Genomic DNA, 25,176 nt, shown 5'->3' with positions numbered 1-25,176 from the left:
GATGATGCTCTTCTTTTGTGCAATCTACAAATTTTTCGGCTGCGTGAATACCTTTGTTCCGGCCGAAGAAAGTGAGAGAAAGGCCCAATGATGTGACCATTAACCTTGAAAGATACACCATGTCGAGTTTCTCGTTAAGTGAAAGTTTAACGGGATGGAGGGATACTGCAGTGGCCAGCACACACGAATGTTGAGTTTTTTCTCTCTCTCCCTCCTTCGGGTCGACCTAGACGGTCTCATAGAGTCTCATTTCCAGACCGGGCTTTTCCGAGGAACACTGCGATCAGCCCCCTCCCCCATTCTCCGCTTGGACATTTTTATTCTCCCGAAAGCACATGAGGCTCGCCACATGTCTCCTCAGTCGACGTAAACACTCGCTCACGAGGCGCACTCGTCTCCAGGTGCCTCGCGGTCTTGTTGATGGAGCAAAGACATCTCGATATCGGTTGTGAAGTATTCCATAAAGAGGAGAAGATGCTGATCTTCATTTTCATTATCATCATCGAATGTTGTTTCGATGTGTATTGGCTGGTCGCCTATGGTAAGTTTATCAACGTCCCTAGTTGATCATCCCGCGTTTTTCGCTCAAATCCCAGGTGTTCACATTCGTATTTTGCTCACATGTTTTGAAGAACTGTCCGGGGTTACTGGAGAGCGTCTTCCAAGTTTTCTTCAGCAAATACCGGAGGTGTCGCAGGATCGCTCATTGCTGTGGAGGACTTGACAGTGAGTACCCAAATAAATTTATCGAAGAGCTGTTGGTTCGTTGTTAAGGGTTGCATAAGGTTTTTCGAATTCTTTGGTTTGCATTGGGAAGACAGAGGAACTTTTGTCACTCAAGATTCAGGGTGGAGGTTTTCGGGGTAAGCACCGCGTAGATTGGTCTCTGCAGACAACAGTTTCGCCGGCATTGCGGCAGGCTTCTTCAGGTCAATGAAGAAGCCTGCTGCAATGCCGGCGAAACTGTTGTCTGCAGACCAATCTACGCGGTGCTAACCCCGAAAACCTCCACCCTGAATCTTCGCCACACCGCGAAAGCCTACACAAGGACTTTTGTCCCTCAAATTCAAGAGAATTCGGTTAGGCTTATATTCTAACACTTTTAACAATAGAACATCTCGCGCTGATTGTGTTGTACCTTTTTTCACCAAGAGATCCTGTACGGGGAAGCAAACACAGAATCAATCGGGAAATACCTAGCACATTTGTCACTCGGAGTGCCTCTAAATCTTCAACCAACGCATTTTTAATATAAAATATAGCCATGATAGCAGAACAAAAATTGTAAGCTCCACACTTTAATTCAAAACTCAACAACCGACCATAGTTTCAACACATAATGTCATTTCAAGGAAACACGTCATTTTCAAGGTAATTGAGTTTTGAATTAAGGTGTGAAGATTTCCATTTTTGTGCTGTTACCATGCGTATATCGAACTTCCACAAAATCAAGCCAGAGACGATTTTATATACATAAAATATACTCTTCGCTTCCGGAAAACTCCCTCTATGGGGAATGCAATTTTTGTACATGAAGTGACATGTTAGCATTTTCTAAGCTTGAGGAATTTTTTTTTCAATTGTTATGTGAATTACGCGGAGATTATTGAATAACTCGTACGGTATACCACCAGAGCCTGCCCCGATAAGTTAAATAATGAAGGTGGTCACTGGTTGTGTCATAGATCTATGTATACATAAAACCAGAAGAAATTTTGCTATTAAAGGAAGGATGCCGTGGTTTTCATTTGATTGGAATAACCCTAAATTCCCGAGGAATCACTCGGTCTCGTATAATTTACAGAGATAGGAATTAAGGGCCGGATGAGGAAGAGACGAGGAGGGCGCCAGCCCTCAGTAATTACTGGAAACAACGGAAAAGATGGCCATCTTTTGGTGGCTCTCCCAGACCCAGTCTCTCTTCCGGTGTATCATTTTTTTATTTTTACAGCTCAAAAATGTTTAAATATGTTAATATGGGCGTCGAGTTCATGAAATCACTCGAAGTGTGGGGGCTAAATTTTTTTCACAAAAGGTTCACGACGAACAGTGGCATAGCCAGGAATTTCGTTCGGGGGGGGGTCCAAAACCAGGGGGGAAAATTTTTTGAAAAACCGGGCTCTAAGTAATGGGTTTTAAACTAATTTTAACGCTTTTCATAATCGAAAAAACTTAATTTGTTAAAGAAACATTTTGTAAATACGTGATTTTTCAATATTTTGTTTTCTTTTATGAAGGACAATAATTGTGTTTTTATATTTCGGGGGGGGGGGGGGGGGTCCGGACACTCCCCCCCTGGCTACGCCACTGACGACGATTTTTTTCTCTCTGTTTGCTTGACAACGTGTGCGTAATGCGGCAGCAATACTCACCGGTGGCCTAATGTTCGTTCGGTAATTTGCTAATTTCAAGGTCTGACCTTCATTTAGAGCATAAAAATTAACATTATGAGATAAGATACGCGTGACTCCATCGCGAAGTCATCAGTAGACAGCGGTAACTACGGGGGTCGTGTTTATTTCATGAAGTGTATGACCTTCATTTTTGTCGATAACAATGCTTCACGTGGAGTTGAATGTGTATTTATTCAGGACTACGGGAAGAATGAAGCCCAATTGTACCGCTGCGGCAGAGTCGAGGTCGTGGCTTTGACGCTCTCCAATCAATCCAATTTCTGTCCTATCTATGTAGACGACAAAATAGCTTTTCCTCATTTTACGGCATGTATTTTAGGCATATGTGAAGGTGCAGTAGTCCAGTCGAGAAAGGCGATTGCCGATGTTGCTCCAGTTAATCAAAATTAAGTAAGGGAAAACAAGTTTTGAAGTGTATGGATAAATATTCATTTGTCAAAATATCACTATCTGTTTTTTGTCGTAGGAATGAATGTGTTAAGCGGAAAGTGTCATGATAAGGAATACAGATATTTTGGAGAGCAAAGCCCTCGGTATGATGATTAAAGCGAGTTGGGAAGCACCCCATCGTGGTCTATTCACGCGACAATTGCTCGTAGTTATCGGTCAACGAGTCAACGTAGGAAAATGAATGAGGAAAGAATTTATTTCATTCGCTTCGAAGTACCGACATATATGGGTGGATTTGCGAGGAAGCCAAGCTTCTAAACTTGTTTGTAATATCCTTTTAGAATACATTAGAATGGGGTGTTGCCCAACTAGGCCCGTCGCGAGGGCGGGGCAACCAGGGCATTTTGCCCTGGGCGCAGCAAGTTGGGGGCGCACCGTGTTCGCCGACGAAAAAAAATTGTAAATATCCTTGTATGTTTTACTTTCATAATCGATAAAATATCTTTATTGCGAAAAAATGTTTTCAATTATATTTTCAACTCTCCCGATTGCAGATATATCAATGTCATGGGGCGGGGGCGCACGATCCCAGTTCGCCCCGGGCGCCAGATCAGCTAGCGACGGGCCTGTGCCCAACTCGGATTCAATCATGGCGTGGGTTTCATGGCTCGGATTCAATGGTGGGGCTGGACTTAGGATGTGGGTTTGTTGGGAGGGCCACTGTTTCAAGGTGTTTTCAATTTGTAACGTAACAAATGGAATCGCAAGTAACGCACTATTCAGCAAATTATGCCCGTGGCGCCGACTTCATGGGGCCTGAGGGGGTCCGAGCCCCCTCAAAAATTCGTCATGGGTGTGAGGAAAAAATGTCAGTCTTGTCGTTTTTCCCCGTAGTGTCCAGATATCGAGATTCGAGTTATCAGGGTTCTAATGCTAATCATATGACTCTTCTAAAATGCTTAAAAAACTAGACTCACTACATTTGAAATTTCCCGTGGCAAGATCCCCAATTTGGCCCCCCCAATATTTTTTGTAAGTCGGCATCCCTGACTTATGCATGACAAACCAGGCACTATCCTTGATTTTCATGCCGGAAATCGTCGATGATGCCATGTTCACGACTACATTTAACAAAAGAGCAACCCGGATTCACTTCGGATCCCATTATACATTACGGTTTTTTCTGTTTTTTTCCGCTTTTGTGAGATATACCTCTATATTGGCGGAAGGCCTATGTTTGGCGGATGGCCCTGGGTTGTTGGTGGCGAGCCAGGCCCCTCCGCTTGATTCGGCCCTGGGGGTAACTCATATGGAGGGCTTCGCTCCCCTGCTGAACATCTGCATCCCTTACCATAACACTTTCCACTTCACGCATTCATTTCAACGACAAGGAACGGATAGTTATATTCTGACAAATAAATATTTATGCATGCGCTTCAAAAATTGATTCATAGATATTATTTCCTTCCTTTCATGACGTTGGACGTACGTGGTGTCGGTTGCAAGAAATTCCGAGCATATTTGCATAACATTGAAGCGGTAAGTACAGCGCAGCTAGTACCTGCTCTTCACTATCTATTCCTATTTTCCACGAAACCCTCTGATTACTAGAAAAGACTAATACCAACCTTTCACTCCGCAAAAACTCCAACAAGGTGACTGACTGATAGGTGCGAACTTTGCTGGACGTTGTTTTGGGGGGTGTTGCGGTCCATTACTTTCCGTGGCGCCTTGGTGGTATGCAATACCTCTATGACATAATTCGTGTGATATGCAGTAGGTGCACCAGTGGCATTTACACATTCATGAATCATATTTACACATTGATTATTAAGCTGGTGAAATAACAAATTAAATCGAAGAGCCACCTTAAATTTGAACACTTTTTCAATTTTTACAGAAATTACGGGGCCGCCATCTAAATTCCTTAATCCGCTGCTGCATGCTGCTTGTCTGATCCGAGCACGCTTCCCGCTGCCCTCCTGGAATGGGGGCCCATTTGATTACACAATGTGGGCATTTGAAACGTGTTTAGGAATTCTCCCGCGCATGTACCTATACCGAAACTAGGCTCTTATCAACTGATGTCCATTCCAAAACATATTATGTAAACGTCGTTATCGTATCTCGGAGAAAAGCAAGGAATTTGGGCAGTAGGCTAAATAGCGCCCAAGCTGATTTTACCGTTAAAAATTGTTTGTTGGTAGCAGTGACATTAATCACCAAAAGTTGTTTCTGTAAGTGATACCTACCCACGAAGTCTAACGCTAAGAAAAAACGAAAAATCCTCGGGTCGCCCAGACAATTTTGGCGATTTTCGATGCTATAAGGACGAATTTTTTTATTTTAAAACTGAACGCGATTCGGTATGGTCAATTACTGCGCGATCAAGTTGATTTACTTCTGTGGTTTGTTTTCTGACGAAACTACACCAAAAGATTCATCCACACTTGCAACATAAAAAATTGGTTTAGACTACCCAAATTACCCAATGTGCCTTTTCCAAAAAATCCCCAAAATACATTCCACTGACAAACGAGTCCCCATGAAAAAATTTTTGGCTACGACCTTGCCTTTTTTGTGACGCAAGAAGTCTCTTAGAGGTGCGCAAAGACACCCCATTGTTAGTCGCTAACAAAGATTAGAAACGAAGTATATCAGTATAAAAAGGGTGCCCGAATGGTGAAATAACAGCCCTCCCTATTGTGGACAACTGTTAAATGATAATGGTCTAAAATAATAGCGTAGGTAATACAAACAATGCTAAATCTTGGTGAAAATAGGTAGCACTTCCATTGCTAGTATAGGAACAATAGTTATGTACCACTACCTTTGTTAAGGGTACTATAAAATGTAAATACATAAATGTGGCTTATTTGGCCTTAGTGAATCAACTTTTTTTGTGTGAAAATTTTTTCTGTGAGATCAGTATTAAATTAAAGTAAATAATTTTTTCAGTTAAGAACTTTTTCAGTTCAAAGCATATAATTTTGAAGTTACATGTGCAAATTGTAACAATGGCATTGAATTTTATGTCTGGAGGGTAGAGGGTACTTGCTGGTTAAAAAAATAATATTTCCAACTCCTGTAGAGCACACCTAAATGGCTGTTTTTCTTCCAAATTTCAAACCTAGGTCTCAGTTATATTGGGTGGAAAAGTTCTCATATTTTTGCTGGTTGGGTTGCATACCCACAGGGTAGTAGCACCAGTTGAAGGAAAATTTCTTTAACGAGTTTCTGCCTAAATTGGTCTTTCATTTATGGAAGCATCATGGACTCAAAGGTGTAAAACCACTTCGTAGCAAGTGTGACTTCATTCAAGGAATTCATTATTTCCAGGTTCGTTAATATTCGAGGAGATACAGCCTGCCAAGTTGCGACTTGCAATCAAAAAAGCAAATTTCTCAGCCAATATGTAGTTCAAATTGAACAATTTTCTGAGATGAAATCCCACGTCAAGAAATCATAACCGTGCATTGATAGTCAATCTATTGCACATCAAAATAAACAATAACAATTTCAGACGTCACAATACTCAGGGTGGTCTAACGCCCAAGTGACAATGCATGCCAAAAAAAGACAAACTTCTGGAAATTTTTCTAAATTTGTGTTTTTGAGGAAATACGATGGGACATAACCAGCATCAGTCATTTAATTATGAACTTAAAAATTCTTATCATGAGTGGGCCAACCTATGCGTCAAACACTTTGAACCTGAAGACGCCAGCTGCAACGCCGGCGAAACTGTCGTCATGAAGATGAAACGACGCAGAGGTCAACTCGAAAACCTTACTACGCACGCTGCACCACCCCACGAAAGTCTCCATCAACACTATGTGCCAGATCCTGGTATTGGCTCTGTGTTAAGGCCATGGTAACTAGCAAGTTCTGAATTCTTCCTGTTATCACCCTATTCTAATGACTCCATCCAAACATATGCATTCTAAAGTATACATGGTTTTCCACCCTGAGTCGGAAAAGTGGAGATATTTCAATAGTAGAAAAAAAAAACTTAATTAGGTCACAGCCTCCAGGGATATTGAGGTTTTCTTTAACATATTAAATGAAAACCTACCAAGTTGTTTAGTTACGTCAGTTTCACCTTCAATCATAGAAATCTAAGAAAATTTTCCTTTTCGGTGTCTACCATCTATTTTTACTAATTTTAACTCCCGTAATTCACAGTTTTTAAACACATTTTGGCGATAATTAGGTGGAAGCTTACTATTTCAACATAAATTCTGCCCCTCTGGCACAGTTCCAGTAATCTTGTTCATTCAGTTGGTATTCATTTTGATCCTTTTTTTCTATGGCCAAACTTATAACCTAAATGTTTAGACCTAATAACCTCAAGCACATTTTAATGTTTACAAAGGAACATAATGTTTAATATAGATTTTTATTGTGATTTAATGTTTCAATAACATATGAATACAGAAAATTCATTCACTGAAAATACTCTCTTACTTCCCACCGGTGATCACTTATAATGCATGTACACTTTTATATCAAATTGATCAAAGAAGCATATAAAGAGCTAAAAACTGCTTTAACAGTAGCAGGCACTGCACGTATAATATGTACATATACAGGATTCACAGAACCACACAGTGGCCTCTTAAATAGGAAAAAAAAGGTTCTTCACCACACAGAGATCAATTCTTATGACTCTTGATGAAGCGATACGTGTTCTTAGAAAACACGTAACTGAGACCAGAAACTACAGTTGTAGTTGCAGTGAGCCAACTGAAAAAAAAGAAACGACCCAGTCAGACTTCAGCATAATACACTTTAAACTAGCAAGGAAGAGTAAATGGACTTACATACTACATTACATCATAGACATATGGGTGCAAGCCATGCAGTGGCAGATACAGAAAAAAACTCAAGGGGGGAGGGCAAAAGAAATCTTAAGCTACGTTTACTTGTAAGTTTCTTTTTTCAAACTGATTATTAACATATACAACACATGTCACTATTTTGGAATTCAATCAGTTTTGTGAATGCTTAGACCTAATAACCTCAAGCACATTTTAATGTTTACAAAGGAACGTAATGTTTAATATAGATTTTTTATCGTGATTTAATGTTTCAATAACATATGAATACAGAAAATTCATTGACTGAAAATACTCTATTACTTCCCACCGGTGATCACTTATAATGCACGTACACTTTTATATCAAATTGATCAAAGAAGCATACAAAGAGCTAAAGAGAAAATATTTTTTATTGTGTCATTTCGAATGCAGAGATATGAAGACTACACTAGCTACCATTCTCAAAACATAATTAAAGATTAACAGTGGGCAATGACAGTGGCTTTTCTAAGAAATTACATTTTTGGGTGATCCTCTTGTTATTATGCTGGAGGGCTGCAGAAGATTTTGGGTTGCGGCGAGCACAAGACACATTTGGCATAATTGTTGGTTTTAAATAATCAACCTTTACTCCATCCTATTTTATAATTGAACTAATATTGCGGAATGGCTCTTTTAGTACGTAGGTACTTGAAGTAAACTTTGGAGTAATGTGAATTACAAGTGCTAGAGAGATATGGTAATTTATATTTGTTTTGTGTTCTTATTTATTACATCTGTATGCATATTGCTGCTCGCCGCGAGCCTGGCATCGCAAGAAAAGTTTTTAATTTTTAATTGGAAGTTGACCAGTACATGTAATACAAAAAATTAACATTTTAGCGCACACCAACCCTTGATAGTGTAGTTGTCGTATCTCCGCATCCGAGACACTGCTTGAATACCTAAATGCCGTTATGATGATAAAAAAAATTTTCTCATGCCTATGTATGAAAAAGGCAGAGCAAGGTACGTGGTCTCCCCATGTAAGAGGAAAAATTGCCAACAAGGCTACATGTTATACCTAATTATGGTTAGCAATTACTGCAATATGAAACAGCTACAACCTTGATTTGAAAATGGTCATAAGTATTTCAGTTCATAGTAACAGAAAGTTACACTTGTGGCCTTCAATTAGGAAAATTGCATACTTATATTTCCAAAGTTTTAGGAGAATATAAATAATAACAGAATCAAGCCTAATGCACACATTTAAATCTTTAAAAAAGATCAGAAAAATGCTACAGCTTACCAAAGCCCTTGCAGGACTGGATGATCAACGTAGCAGAAGACAGGAGCAGCTAAAGTAGATCCCACCAAACCCAACTGAACTGCCGTGTTCACTTTGCTAATGAAAGTTGGAGCCAATTGAGCAGTGGGCAAGGTTGCATTGAAGTACCTATTCAGTGTCCTCTGCAACATTCAAGAATAAATTAGCACTTTGAATGGAATGCTCATGAGCAAGTAAGAGTCACTATCGAATACTTCAACTCAACTGCCTCCACAGCATTTGAAATTCACATTCATTGTCATGGGAAAATTTCAATGTACTTGGCATGGAACCACAGACATTTGGCTTTCAATGGCACTGCACAAACTACTACACAGCATAGTTAACTTAATTCCTATTGCAATTTACAGAGGTTCATTGAGCTAGGACCTGTAGCCAAGTAAAGCTTTAGAGCTGGTATGGGGTCCACCAATGGTAAGCTCTTCTTAGAAGCCCTTGTTCCCTTGAATTGCTACGTTGGAAGGAGTGCACAGGCCTAATAGCGACCACTATGAGCCTAATTGCCAGAGGAATGACGCAACCAAAAGATCATAATAGTCTGGGCCATATCCTGGGAAAGCCAACGATCCACAGTGCAATCCCCAGTCCAGGGGAATCATTTCCCATGGCAATTAAAGTGAACACAAGATAATTTTTACGACCTATCTAGGCTTATGGTGACCATGAAAAGTTTTTGGACCCTATAGATAATAATTCATGATACCAGGTTTTATTTTAAATTGAAGAGTTAGGAGAAAATTAAACACTTGGAATTAATTGAATGGCCTCACCACTGGTCGGACATGAGAATAGTGCATAAAGGATAAGGGTACAGTCCAAAGGTAATAGCATTAACATTTAACTGAAATGAGACTATTCCCAAATAACATATTCGAAGTGAATCATTGCGATTTGGGTAAAGTGCGCCTACCTCTTCATCCTCTTGAAACTTTTCCATTTTCTCACAGTCTTTTCCACCAAGCCTCCTTACCCTTTTAGTTTCATGCAGTAATTGATTATTTACTTCCGTATACATTATTTTGCCTTGATCTGTGTCCACGTTCTTCCATTCCCTTCATCATTTCCTCTGTTATCCATGGCTTCTTTATCCTTCAACTGTCAAGATAGCCAATTGACTTATCAGCCACTTTGACTATTCCAGTTTTAATATTATCCTTCTCTTATTCTACAGAGAGTGCATTTCCAATCTCACAGATACTATTCTCTTCTCATAGTCCCCTTAACACATTCAGCACAGAGCAAATCAATTGACGCGCTCTGCCAGTCTGGCCGAGAGCCCTTTCTCCGTATGTGACTAATATCCACTTCCGATTGTGTGTATGTCCTTCAGCAAGTTTCCTTCTTTTGAACCATGAGTGCTGTTAGTAAAAATATGGATTTGAAAGGAAGTTATGGCATGGAAACCTCCCTCTATTTTTCTTTCTTATTTTATTGGCCGATTCTGACGACTTTCATGAAAATCAGGCCCACATTGAATGTGTTAAGGGCTCTTACATTTCATTTCCTGGTCTTTCTAATTTTCATTTTTTGAATCTTATGTTGCATTTCATAAGCACTAGGTTGTTATCTGAATCCACATCCGCTGCAGGGAAGCTGTGTGAGTTTTTCACACTGTTCCTAAACCTATATCTTACCATGATTTAGTCTGTCGTATATCTCCCCACATTCCCTGGACTCTTCCATGTGTAGCTTCAACCCCCTTTATAACGATTGAACCACATGTCTGTGATGAATACCTTGTTTCTCCAGCAAAATTCTGCTGGTTTCTCTCTGCTGTTGTTCCATAATCCTAATCTAAATTCTAATTCGTTTCCATGTCTCCCTTTGACTGAGGTGTTTTTCTTACCCGGAGCTTCCCTAATTATTCCCTCCCACTTTGACTATTCTAGCACCTTCCTTCCACCTCACTTTCTCATCATCTTAAGATATCCATCCTCCTTTCCTCTTTTTATATTACCTAGCTTTTCCATCCTCATCATTTTGCTAACATTCCACGTCCACATTCGTTGATGCCTTCTTCTCCGTCTTCTTTTCTTCGTTCTTGGATGCCACTGCCGATTATGATAAGTGTATGCAAGGATTTCAGGCAATGCTGACAACCCCGAGGATCTTGCCAACTGCACCCACCCTTTGCAGACAGGTCATATTTGATGAGTTTCCAAAGCTCATTTGGCTCTACTCAACGTTTTCAGGGAAGAGACAGTTGGTAGGGTTTCCCACTTCCATTCTAACAGTGTTTTTTTATGTGACACTATCATGAGGACTACCACCATGGATAGCCATACCAGGAGTACCTAATTGAGAATTAATCCTGCCAGGGCAGCTCTAGGGGTCATAGGGAAGTGCAAGCCTTTCCACAGTGGCAGGTTTTAGCGGAAGGGAATGGAGCAAAGAACAGGGTGAAATAAAATGAACTAATGCCAGTAATTTATTAAATAAAGTAATATGTAAAATTAAATGTTATAAACTTTTTTGATTTATCTATTCAGGTTTTTTTTTGGTTCAGTGCCGGCGGTCCAAAACTCTAAATCATAGTATCATTATGTGTAATGTACATATATGAGTCACATCCCAAGTAGGTATTTGTACATAGTCATTTTCAATAGGATATTTAATAAAAAAGGAATAAAAGACATATTTATATAAGAAGGATAGGGTGCTTTCCCAGCAAATAGACTGTGAAAACGATACCTCTCCTGCATAAACGCTCAACAATGGCCCACTGAATCAAATCTGCTCATCTAGATAGCCATAGGCGGACCCTTAAAAAATATGCTAGACTTTTAATACGGTCCCATAATCATTGCGTTTGTTTTGTATTATGATGTATCCTTGTGCTCCCCCCAGAACAAAATCCTGGATATGGCCTTGCTTGGGCCCCCCGGGAAGAAATCCTGGATCCACCCCTGTAGATAGCCCCTTATAGAACTAGATGAGCGGATTTGATTCAGTGGGCGATTGTAGAGCGATTATACAGTGGAGGTATCAAAAGCTCTCTGGACTTCCACAAAGTTAAGAACTGGAATGCTGCCAACCAGTGACCAACTTGGCCGTCATCTTAAGAGCTGACAGATGCAAGGGAGAATTATGACTTGCTTAAATGCAGTCACATAAGTGTCTCCCGATTGGTGCTCGTTGTTAAGGGTAGACTCTGATTGAATGGTGCACTAGTTATGATTTCACCTGGTTTTCTGAGTACTGGTTTGCATGCATTGCACGAGTGAGTTGGATTGTAATTAAAGGGTATTTTTGCCTCGTCAGACTTTAATTCATTCCTGGATGGATCGATCCCAAACGCCAGCGGACCAGCAGAGGAACTTGGTGCCGTCAAATCGCACTGAGTTCTCGCATTCAATCCAGAGTCCTGCGATAGTTGACTTTTCCAGTTGTCCCAAGAGGAGGTGGCTCTTATGTTCCTTTAGCCACGTTTCCACAGAATTACCAGTCCCTTTTGGAAAGTTTTATATTATATAGAAGCTCAAAATTCTCGCTCGAGACTATCAATCAGCACTGAAAGCTATTTGCAAAAATGGTGGTTGAGCTTCTACGGCCTCGGAACTGTAGAAAGGAAATATGTATTCAATTGGCCGTATACATAATTCTCCCACAGCTTGTCCACCTTGCAAGTCAAAAATATCACTGTGTTGGTATGCGGGAAGGGGGAGAAATTCCCCACAGGGACCAAACACCAGCCTCTCAACCGGAAAGCCCAAATCACACACACACACATTCACTCACAACAGACATACACAACAAGATCCTTTGTGGAGGCTTTAGGGACTTCCACTAAGGATTCTCACTCCACAAAAACCGGGAATCTTCACAGGATGGGCCTGTTAGGGATAGCCAGTGATTTTTGGAAACACACGCACTCAATAAGCATCCACTCACCTATAGATGGCTTCAATTTTCTGGGAGAAAAAAAATGCTCCAAGAGAGCGTCGTCAGAGATCGGCAAGGGGACGAGGAAAACACGTACATATACGTATTTTGGCTACTAAGTAGCCCTCTTCAGCGTACTGAAGGAAGAACCAAATGCACTTACAACACGAGGCTGAAAGTCTGACGCAAGGTGGACGAGCTGTGGGAAAATTATACGGCCAATTGAGTATTTCCTTTCTACTGAAAACTATTGCCAATTCGGTCATCAAAACATTTGCAACATTCCTGTTTCTCACCCTGTGGCAGTTGCGAGAGCAATTCGCCCATATTCAATTAATTATCAAAGCATTCACTGACCAAGCCTATACCTTTTACTTACAGGAGGAGGCAGGGACAAGTATCTGATATAGAATCCAGCAGACAGCAAAAGCAAGTCTCGAAGAATTATCAGTGCAGTGAGGGACACTGAAAGAGCAATGCTCATGGTTACCAAAAGACCATGAAAATTTAGACATTAGTAGAGTCTTATTTGACACAAGTGTAACAGAACAAAAATTTCCTACCTGGTATAAGGCCTGAGTATGTCAATGTCAGAAATAAAGTTCCTACAAGAACTTTGTCTGCCATTGGATCAAGAAAGCTACCCAATTTGGAAGATTGGCCCTTGTAATTTCTGGCAATCCAACCATCCAACTGCAAATAAAATTGTCCACAGTTTCATTTTCTTGAGCATGAACATTGGACCGAGGTTGGGAATTAAAACAAGTGAGTAAACTTCTCCACACTGCTTTAAGATGGGAAAGAAACTAAATCAAGGGCCAGTCCAGGATAACGAATTGATGCTGGCATACATATCATTTTTCAAATTTTTATACATGTGAATGTTGGTTACTAACTTTCTCATATGGCTTTTAATGGATTAAAGCCGCAGCAATGATAAGTATTTTTGGGATAGCAAATGCAAGATGCATTGCAAAATCTTTCACCAAATTTTTTTTGACCACTTAGTGATGTGGGAAAAATGTGCAGTAGCCTGGAGAAGCCAAGGCCACAACATTTTTACTATCATTATATCAACAATGGCTGTAAATAGAAGTGAAAGTTTTAACGCTGAATAAAAAAATATATGCACAGGCAATTCACCCAATGCTGAGCATAAAAAAAAACTGTCTACCATTTAGATGTGCCTGTTATTTAGAGGAACAGAAACAGGGTAGCAGGTGATGTCCAATTTTTAAATTTCCAGCAAGATCACCAAAGGATCACCTATGACTAGAATATTTAATTTCTCCATAATATAATCTTCATCAAGGCCCGTATACATGGAGAATGATCATGCTGAATGATCACGCAATCATTCACAGGATCATGCGAGCAAAAAAGAATTCAGTGAAAATGGTGTAATTTTCATTTAAATATCATGCGCATGAAGGTTCATTCGGGAATTGCTCCTTCGTTATAAACGGTGAATGATCATGCAAATGAAATAATTTGCCGTGTATAGCGGCCTTTAGCTCAGAAAATGTTAAAATTACAATTTCATTATTCAAGCTACCTCGCTCTGTGTCCGTAATGCCTCCCTGGTAAAGGAAAGCATAATGACTTCTTAGTGGCTGTATGTTTAAATTCCCAGAGGTGCAATTCTCATGGTCAAAGTAATAAGAATAACATCTGAATGTACTACTAATTGATGAGGAATATTCCTTGCAAGTTACTGATGAAAATTAGTTTTAGTTGGTGAATTAAAGGGAGGGAGAAATTTGCATGTACATGCATAGGCACTCAAATAATTAAAATTTTAAATACCAGTTTCTCCCTCACTTCAATGAAAATTTCCAGACTTTTTCAGATTTTAAAATTTCCCGAACAATTCCTGGTTTTTCCACATGATTGCCACCCTGAATAAGGCCAAGAGTACAATCAAAGGCAGTTTAAAGGGGGGAGATGGCCTTCCCCACAACCCATAATTTCTAGATGAAATTGAAAATGAAATATTGATTGAAAAATTGAAAAGATGGTAATCTCTATCTAAAATATAATAATGAAAAGAAATAGTTTTAATTTTCATTTAGGTTGAAAAAAATTGTTTCAGTTGAATAATTTAATAAGTATTATTATCATATTGAATAAAAAGAACAAAAAAATAGAAAAGAAAGGATGGAAGTATATTGGACATGACTTTATATTTGATTCGCTAAGTACTTATGCCTCAACAAGGAAAAAATTTTTTCTTGCTGACAGTCTGAGTATGTAAAAATCTTGGGATAGGATAAATTAATTTGTTTTCATTTGCAAAAACTTCATACATTAATTTATTTCTAGATTATAATTTACTACATGAGTCTAAATGTTTTCCAAATGACGTAGTTATGTTTCAGGCTTAAATTTACAGAAGAATTATATGGTTTCAGTATAATTTTGATAAAGGAAAAAACAATGTAATTTTCAATTGAAAAAAATTCATTTGGCCCATGGCAGTTATTGTCCACCCGACGAGGGTCAACACATCTGCCTGGAGGCAGTCAAGTAGCTACTAAAAAAGTAAAATGATGCCAAAAAAAACGAGAATTATCATTCTGTTATGGAATACCTGACAGACTCCACAATCTAGTGCTTCCTTTTCATGCTTTGAAAATATATTATGCGTGGAAATACATACTTGTACTTAACATTTCAACTATATGTTTCTAATCTACTAAATTGTATGTATCTCCTTCTCCCTTTTTTTGACATGTCTTGTAGATCCTTGGACAAAATTAATTATTATTATTGATGCAGAGAATTATATTAATGGATACTGGCAATTTTCCACAAATACTTCACCACCTGTTTCAATACATTTTTAGTGTTAATCTTCTAGAAAAGAAGTCACCAGTAGATAATTACAAATTTATTGAAACCGGTCGTGCAGTAGAAGTATTTGCGGAAAATTGCCAGTATCTCCTAATTTAATATCATGTACTTCATGACATTACACTGATGACCAACAGTGTGTGAATTACACCACACTGAGAAATCACCCCTGATCAGTCATCAAGAGATTGGTGAGATGTCATGAAACCTAGCAACACGCTGTCACAAAATCCATTATCCCAGTTAAACGAGAAAGGAAATCATCACCCCCACAGAGCACAGAGAGGGAGGAAAACAACGATAGTCCCACTGCATAAAATGGCATCCTCACCAAGTGATCACTGAAAAGGTTTCTCTGCAAGGCAGTAATTAGATGACATATCCACATACTTGTTTTTCTCACGTGATACCATTCCATTGCTAGAGTTGCATATTGACTCTTCACTCTTCGATCACTGCAGGTATGGCTGATAGTAAACAGCCTCAGACATGATTACTGAAGGTGCTGAGTCAATCAAATTTAAGATCATAACCTAGACTTAAGTCTAGGGCTAATTAGGTCTTACAAAATATCGTGAAGAGCTTGCCATCACAGCATAGAATTGCACTTACCATATCAGTAACTCCAGCATAAACGAATATTCCTAGGGCTATTCCAAAACTATTTTGGATGATCAAGTAACCCAGGCAAGGTGATAAAATTATCCGAGTGGCACATAGAATGTTAGGTATTGTCCAGATGTTTTCCCTCTGGAACATTAAGTAAAACGTTAAAATTTTAAAACAACGGGACCAGATAATTTCCGATGGTAATTTACTCACTTCAATTACTTCTTCCATCCTTTCTTTAACTTTATCTTTCGTCTCTCGAATGTCTTTCAGAAGAGTTTGGCCAGTGACCCTTAATTTATTCTCTGTTTCACGAATTTGCTTTGTTTTCGCAGATATTACTCCCTGGAGTATACCCTTATGCTTCATTTCAGCTTCAAGGGTTTTTTCTTCATTTGAGCTGTAGCATCTGTAACTACACACCCCAAAAGGTATGCATTCCCTTTTGATGGACTCGCTGACAATCACAAATGACCTCTTATTTTGACAGAAGTTCATCGCTGGTAGCTTGTAATCAAGGAGGCTGCTATCGTATAACCTCTCAAGAGGCGTGAAGTATTTACAATACTGCATTATCCGACACCTTCCACGCATTGTGGAGGCCGTACAGGCAACACCACACATTGTAAAGCAAATTTTAATCCCTGAAACCGATGCAGGTGCGCTCAGCGCTAAGAAATTTTCATGGGTCTGTTAAGGATGGTAAAGTCATTGCACATAGCAAAATGCTGAGTTTTCTCAGACGACAAGGTTGCTCTGTAAGATAACAACAAGAGAGCACGTAATCAAAAATTCATCTCTCAGCACAGTAACTACCATGTGCTGATCAATAAAACAATAACATAGCCTCACATAAACACGGACTTTTTAATCACAAAATTTACATGCCCTTTAACCATTCCGATAGAAAAAAAGGCAAATGCCACATACCAAACCCAATTCCCTTAAATGTTGTTAATTCGCCGGCACAAGAGTCATCCGTCTTTTGTTTCGGGGAGGAAGGTCATTATTTCCAATAACATACACAAGGGGCGCAGTTATTCGGCGCATGGCCAAACGAGAAAAACAAAGCTATTCTGTTGTGTGTCGGCTTTTTGTGGATAATAAGCCTTCGCGTTTAATTCGAAACTAAGTGAACGTTAATTTTTTTGTAATTTTCATAATAATTTTCGTAGGCCGTACTTGCCCTTCCTAAGACTAAAACTATTGCATTTATCCCAGCTACGGCCAACACTTACTTAACATTTCCACAGATATCTCGATTTTATTGGTACTCGTTGCATCTTATTTGTTGGCTGCTGTGAGCTTTCTTCGTGATTGAAATCTATAGCATCATAGTTCTAAAATGGATGATCCGGCTTTGGAGCATAAAATTCATCAGCAACAGTTTATGATAGAACAACAAAGACAGGAGGAGTTGATGCGATTACAACAGGTGATCACATGCATTTAATTATTTTTATTAGGGTAATTTATATTAATATTTTGGATTTCACATGCTAAGTTGAGATGATTATTCTCAAGTCTCTTGTTCTAAAGTATTTTTCATGATTTAATTACTGCTGTATCCAACCTCAGAGACACCTCATTCAACTCAACGACATTCAAACTCTTAAATCTGGTGTAACGTGGTTTTTACTGTGCGGAGCTTTTGAATCCCTACTTGGCTGGCTGTGTAATAGGTGTAACCGCTTACCTCATAGTGCTATCGAATGATAATGTGTAGTGACTCAAGAGTGTGACATTTGCCATTTTTATTTACTATTTTGGCGAAATGTGTCTTGACGTTTCGGATGACTTCGGATCATTCTGCCTTTTCTAGTTGTTTTTCCTCAAGAAATTATACTCCTGGGAATTTTAATTTTTCTGTTAAACAAATGTAATCGCTCTTATGGTATGATGCCAATGGTTGACAGGCTGGTTCGGTGCTGTAGTATCAATTTACCACTGTGTTCTATTACAATGTTTTAAAGCATTTATTTCTCAAACAGTGTGTGTTGCAACCTGTGTGGCAATCCATCTTGAGTAAAATATTACCTATGGAATCAAAAATATGTAAGTCCTGCACTGTACGTGCTTGAAATTTTTGGCCGTCTCAGGTTAAAATAGAATAATGAATTTTAATTAAAAACTTTAATTTTGAATAATCTCCTTTCTGAGTCTCGAGTTCGTAACAGTGGCATTAATCAACTACTGGCGGGTAATAGTGTCTGGTCCTACCTAGTTTAATTCCTTGTTATCAGGAGTTGTGGAAGGATAAAAAAGTACAATACCTTATCATATTGGAAAGTAAAAAGAACACTTAAATATTCCATATGAATTCCTCATGCTGCGATCGATAATAATGTTTTGAGTATGATATGTGCCATGTTCATTTACTGTTTTGGCGATATGTGTATAACGTTAGACATAAAATAATTCTGTCTATTCTTGCTGTACCGCCTCAAGTAATTATATACCTTGGGATTTGGCCTGGAAAATTTATCGGGAATTACGAAGTTGATTCCATGAAGTCACACCTGAGACAACGATTTATGCAATTTCTTGTCTTAATAGATTAATTAACAAAACTTGTTTTTACATATGAGCAGAATTTTCGTGTCCTTGAGAATGCTTGAGTGGCGGTCACAATGCATCAATTTGTCAAATTAGTGAAGCAAATTGATCCTTAGGAGTGCCACTTTATCTCATGCCTACATCCTGCTTTTTAATAACTTAAGATAATGGATTCATCATAGTTGGCATGCCAACACTATAGTAAGGCTTTGTTAGCTCACTCTGAACAAGGATACTCCATGGTGTTTAAGACTTAAAAGTATGTTGAAATAATAATGTAAATGACAAAGTATCTCTGCATGTTGCAGCCATAACGTGACATGCAATTTATTTTACTAATTCTACCTTTGGCTTAATATTACCTCATTTCATAGCTCAGTTGTTGATCCTTTTTATGTCATTGCTAATAATAACAAAGTCTGGCTGAAAATAACTTCTTACCGGAGCACCAGCATGACATTATTTAAGTGTAGCATAGGCTGGTGATGTGGTACTCTCTCTCACCAATTTAAATTGTTTTTAAATCCTGCTCATATTATTTATTTACCTCTAAATATGAAAATGTTAAAATAGCCCTTAACTTTAATCATCAAAATATACAAAACCATTTGTAATAATTTATGAGAAAAAAAATGGACATTTCCCTAATAAAAATAGTGATATGTACATGTAAAACCTGAGGAAATTAGGGGATTTTCGAGAAAGCAGAGCTGCTGGCCACCCTGATTCAAGAGCTAGAGGTGCTTGCTCTATTGGCTGAATTATTGAGATGTTTGTGGTTTGCAGGTTGCCCTGGCTGAGAAGCACCGAGAGGAGCGCCACCACCACATGATGATGCAGCAGCACGAGGAGGAGCGTTTCCGCGGCATGCAGCAGGAGGTGGCGATGCGGCACCCTCATGACGGCCCCCCGCCCCCCCACCCCATGCAGCAGCCCCCCCCTCCACACCCGCACCCCCACGACGCACCTCCGCACCCCATGCAACAGCCCCCACACCCTCACGAGCAGCCGCCGCACCCGATGCAGCAGCCCCCGCCTCCACCGCATCCGTTAGAGCACCAGATGCCCCCCCCTCCACACCCTCCACCGCCTCACGAGCACCAGATGGTGCACGAAATGCAGCACCTCAGGAGACCACCTCCCGTAAATATCCCTCGTTTCACTCTCAAAGTATTGGCACTGGCATTGTCTTGTTAGTTTATTCTCTGCAGCTGAATCTGTAGTCCCTTTACCATTTTAGTGCCTGTCTCTTTAACCTGATATGTACAACTATAATGCTGGGGATGTTTTTGCTAATTTTTTACAAAATTACTTAGAATTTTTCAAAAATTCCTGTGTTAATATGTCAAGAGTAATATTTATCATTGCGCTTCTAATGCTGTTTTCAAGATGAAGAAGTTCAATTATGTTGTTATCTCTTCTTAACATCCAGCTGATAGATTAGCCCATGGCATTCTTGGCATATGTATGTATATCACTAGTCAGATAAGACAGTTGGCTGGCACTTGGCAAGGCGCTACGCCACAGACATGTGGTGAGGATTTTTTTTGTGAGTCCTAAGGGTCCTAATGCTTTTTTCCCCAATTTCCTTAGTGTCTTATTTGCATGCTTATGAAGCAAGTGTCATCATGTCTCAAAATTGTTATCAACACCACCTTCTTTTTAATGCTTCCAGCCATAAATTTCACACTCATGCTTAGCAGTTTCCTCTTGGCAGTCTTTTATTGCGTTAATTTAGGCAGCAGTGTTTAAACTGTCCTCATAAAGTGTTTGTTATCACTCCCAGGGTTACAGCTAGCGGAATTGTTTCCTTGACCTTTTATTTCAATTTGAAAATATAATCTTGGACTGAAGGTCATTATTATTATTCTCTGTTCCTGTTTATCTTTGCGGGTGGGCTGGTGTGGCTAAAGAAAGTTTCTTGACATGCGACTTTCCTTTTGCCAATCAGCAAACAGGAGGCGTGGCCTCAGTCAGTCGCTCTCAGACCTCCATTGAGTTAACATTGTGAATCTGCTCGTGGAGCAGTGTTACCAAATACACTCCTAATGCTTTTTTCCCCAATTTCCTTAGTGTCTTATTTGCATGCTTATGAAGCAAGTGTCATCATGTCTCAAAATTGTTATCAACACCACCTTCTTTTTAATGCTTCCAGCCATAAATTTCACACTCATGCTTAGCAGTTTCCTCTTGGCAGTCTTTTATTGCGTTAATTTAGGCAGCAGTGTTTAAACTGTCCTCATAAAGTGTTTGTTATCACTCCCAGGGTTACAGCTAGCGGAATTGTTTCCTTGACCTTTTATTTCAATTTGAAAATATAATCTTGGACTGAAGGTCATTATCATTATTCTCTGTTCCTGTTTATCTTTGCGGGTGGGCTGGTGTGGCTAAAGAAAGTTTCTTGACATGCGACTTTCCTTTTGCCAATCAGCAAACAGGAGGCGTGGCCTCAGTCAGTCGCTCTCAGACCTCCATTGAGTTAACATTGTGAATCTGCTCGTGGAGCAGTGTTACCAAATACACTCGTTCTCCTTGTATGCCTTTCATCAATGGTACTGCATTCAGCATGGTAGCTGACAATGTCACGGGCCTCTGTAAAAGGATTATCCTCAATACCTGTCAAATGAGTAGGTATATACATACATTGTCTCGGTGCCGGGGCCAAAATACCTGTGGCCACCCATGACTCACATGTTTTCAGTGACTAAGTAGGGCAGCTATGTACATTTGGTAACGTTAAGTTCTCTCCTCTTCTCTCTATATATATATATGAAGGTTGCATCAGTAGTTGGTGAGTTATAAAGGAAGAAGCTTGAGTTATCAATGTGAAAAATGAATAAGACATCTTGAGCTGTTAATGGTTTGGGATGGGATCGGTCTATCTTAAGGAAGGGAAAATATGTCTGATGACAATAAATTCCCACCCCCAAATGCATTCTCCCCTTTGAAACACCACCCAGAATATTTTTCTTACTACAGGCTGTCCTCTATAATGTCCTCATGTACAGTCGGATTCAAAAGTATTGCAACAAATGAAGCGGCGCCACTTTCGCCGGAATTTGGAATTTGAGTTTCGGTATTTTCTATTGTACCAGTGGGAGGGAAATTTGAACAACATTCCCACCTCCCGCAGTACCTTTATAACAGCATTATTAAATTGAAGTATATGCGGGATATGTGCAATGCTTAATACCACATAAACTGTGCACCACATGCTAGATAATAAATCCACGTCCAGAACGTCAATTTTTCTTTCTATCGTAAGTTGGCCGATCCGTCGAAGTACAAGTATTGTCTTACAATAAACGCTGCAGCTTTTCGATCAGAGATAGCAAATATAACATGCATATAAAATTTACGCCGCAATGTCATAGCAAATAATGCCACTGAGTGTTAAAATTCAGTTTGGTTTAGTGACACAGAAGACTTGTTCATTCCCTTGCATGACAAAGCTCGTAATGAATCGCCTATACAGCCAAAGAGTGAGATAGACTAGTGGTAGAGGAGAAGTATGACCACGGGAGCAGTCCGAATCCGGTTGTTCGATCCTCTCCGGAATAATTTTTTTTTTTCAGTTACATAGTATGGCAGTAACATATTTTTAAATCCACTTTAACGGATTATAACTTATTAAACACTGCTGTGGTTATAAAATTTTGAATGGAGAAAATTCATTTTTTGTTTTCCGCGGATATCATTATTCGTTTTTACCGAAATCTCAATGCACGAATATTACGGAAAATATTTCAGTCGGGTAAACTGCTCCATCAAGTCCATTTTCGTACTACCCGAATATTCTATCGTTTTCAATAATATTTAGACACTCACGAGACCTTAATTGATAGGGCCGGGTCGGTGTAAACTTGGAAGGTGGCACTTGAAGCAACCTGCATCCTTTGCACTAGCGGCGAGCCGACGAGGACGGACACGGACGCGACTGCGCATACGAACCTGGAGTCAAACTCCAGGAGCAAGTGCCCAATCGAAATTAAGATTAGCGGATGGAATGCATTGAGGTAATTCACGTCCCCACAGGCATTGGGCCGTCGGAGTTTCTTTCGCTCTCCGTTGCGAGGTTTTTCCTATCTTTGGGTTCACGTTTGGACTCAGTGTTTATATCCCACTAATACGTGGCTCCGTGGCCGAGTGGGTCTATGCTCTATGCAGCAATTGCGAAAGAGCCCTGCGAGGGATCGAGTCCGAAATATTCATAAATTTTTCATTTTTTTATAAATATATTCTTTATACCAACATAATCCATGCAGGTGACTCAAGAAAATTTCAATGAGTTAGTGAATTTTATTTAAAGGAGTAAATTTATCTAAATAAATGTATCCTCCGAGGTATTCCGCATTGCGAAAATCCTCACATCTCACCAAGTAAATTTAAGAGCGGTAATGCTGGGAAATAACGACAATTCCAAAACGCCGTCTCCAGGGAAAGCGATTATATCTAATTTAATTAGCACTTTCAGAGTAATACCCTCATCTTATACACATTAGCGGGGAAAAGAACCAACCAAAAGTCAATCTACAAAATAACACATCAACTTTGTCGCAATTAACTGTTATAGCGTTATAAACAAGAGTGCTAAAATTTATTATAAATTTCAGGACGAAGACATGCATATATTGTGGAGCCAATGATAGATAATAAATCTACCTACAAAACTTCAAATTACTTTCTCTCTTGAAGTAGCCGATCCGTCGAAGTATACTTTCTTACAAGTAACGCAGTAGCCTTTTGATGACTGTTAACGAACGTAAAATACATAAAAGACTGCCGCAACACCACTGCATGTTAACATTCAGTTTGATTTAGTTACGCTGAAAGACTGGTTCGTTCGCTGCTTCGTGCCCGTAGAAAGAGTTAAATAAATTCCTATTGAGACTATAGTAAACCTTGCGAGTGAGTTTGCATAATCATTACGCATACTGTAACTGCTCGGTGGTAACGCACTGCGCAGTTAGAAGTGATCATTTAGGCATAGGTTCGAATCCGTCCCAGGTAAATGTTTTTTTCTATACCACAACAATGTAACAAAATATTTGTCTTGTCTACTTTAATGCATATTAACAACTGATTCTGTTTTAAACCTTTCATGGCGAAAATTAGATTTTTCCATGGAAAGTGTTATTTTTCGTCTTGGGTTCTCGTTCCAAGAATAATATGGATAAAATTGTCTGACGTATATAATTCTGCATCAATTCATCTCTCCTATTATCCGAATTTACGCCTTCCGTAACTATTGTGACTTTCATTCACGCCGCCGATCGCTTTAAACGAAAGAAAACCTAGATATCTTGTTCTTGCTCTTGCAAAAAGTCCATTTTAATCTTCAAATGTTTATGATACGAAATATGTATGCATAAAACGACAGTACTTAGTTATAAATACCATAATTCCTTGTGTGCCACAAAAAATATTGAAGACTCTGCCGTCGAGGAATACAACTGCAAATCGAGGGGTGCTTCGTTGAGGGTAGGAATTATTTTATTTTTGTCATTCTCTCAGAGTTGGTGGCGACGGACAACTGCTCGCTGGCCCGTATACCTTTTCATCACCGAGAATTAGGGGAGGATAGGAAAAAGAACTGGGTGAGGAAAGGGAAAAAATGTTGAAAATTAAACGAACTGAAGATACACTGGCTCTCGCTGGTGGCCAACCTTATTCATGGGCTGGAGGGGTAGCAACCTCACCACTCCTCCTCCCTCAGCGGCGACCGCGGCAGTCTGCTGTAGTAGCTCAAAAAAATAAAAAAATAAACATTCGGCGCTCCCTAGCCCCAGCATTACAACGTCAAATGTAAAAATACGTCAATACTTTGTAATGTCACCGTTATTTTCGATGATTAATTGCAGCCTATTCTGCATAGAATTGACGAGGTTTTGGAATAGAGTCGGACGCCTGGATAAGTTATCCCAGACTTCCCTCACGTGGGCTTCCAAAGCTTCTTCCGTCTTCTCCTCTCTATTATCCCACTCCCTTACTATTAATCCCCATATATTTTCAATGGGATTTAGATCCGGAGAATTGGAGGGCCATGCCAATGGCTCCACATTCTGATTCTCCGCGAAGAACCTCTTTGTTAAGACTGCCCTATGAATGGGGCAGTTGTCTTGGATAAAAACAACTTCCTCTCCCTCAGGGACAACCTGGGATGCAAAAGGGATCAAATTGTCCTCTAAAATACGGACATAATCTTGTGAGTTCATCCGCTTTGGTGTTTTCACAAGAGGTCCGGGACCTGCTGCCGTCATCGCCCCCCAAAAACTTATGCTAATGTGCCCGGGTCTTTTGTTCCGCAAAATATGCTGTGGGT

General features: G+C 39.5%; 2 protein-coding genes across 2 annotated transcripts in view; one reads left to right on the top strand and one right to left on the bottom strand.

Annotated features, from left to right (window-relative positions):
• Positions 1–7,184: 7,184 nt before the first annotated feature.
• On the bottom strand, positions 7,185–17,305 carry LOC124167876 (probable cardiolipin synthase (CMP-forming)). The gene is made up of 7 exons (XM_046545933.1): positions 17,229–17,305; positions 16,512–17,054; positions 16,302–16,439; positions 13,400–13,529; positions 13,216–13,301; positions 8,916–9,076; positions 7,185–7,550 (listed from the first exon to the last, which is right to left on the bottom strand). The coding sequence occupies exons 2-7, from the start codon at positions 16,920–16,922 to the stop codon at positions 7,460–7,462; spliced, it is 1,017 nt and encodes a 338-aa protein (XP_046401889.1). The 5' UTR covers positions 16,923–17,054; positions 17,229–17,305; the 3' UTR covers positions 7,185–7,459.
• Positions 17,306–17,360: 55 nt separating this feature from the next.
• LOC124167872 (splicing factor 3B subunit 2) overlaps positions 17,361–25,176 on the top strand; it is a 37,220-nt gene continuing 29,404 nt past the window's right edge. The window contains exons 1-2 of the mRNA XM_046545929.1: positions 17,361–17,733; positions 19,641–19,997. Coding sequence (XP_046401885.1) covers positions 17,644–17,733; positions 19,641–19,997 — 447 coding nt within the window. The 5' untranslated portion in view covers positions 17,361–17,643. The remainder of the gene's footprint in view (positions 17,734–19,640; positions 19,998–25,176) is intronic.

Source organism: Ischnura elegans, chromosome 11 (assembly GCF_921293095.1).
Source record: "Ischnura elegans chromosome 11, ioIscEleg1.1, whole genome shotgun sequence".
Lineage (NCBI taxonomy): Eukaryota > Metazoa > Arthropoda > Insecta > Odonata > Coenagrionidae > Ischnura > Ischnura elegans.
Note: the sequence above shows the minus strand (reverse complement) of the source record. Positions and strands in the feature narration are given on the sequence as shown.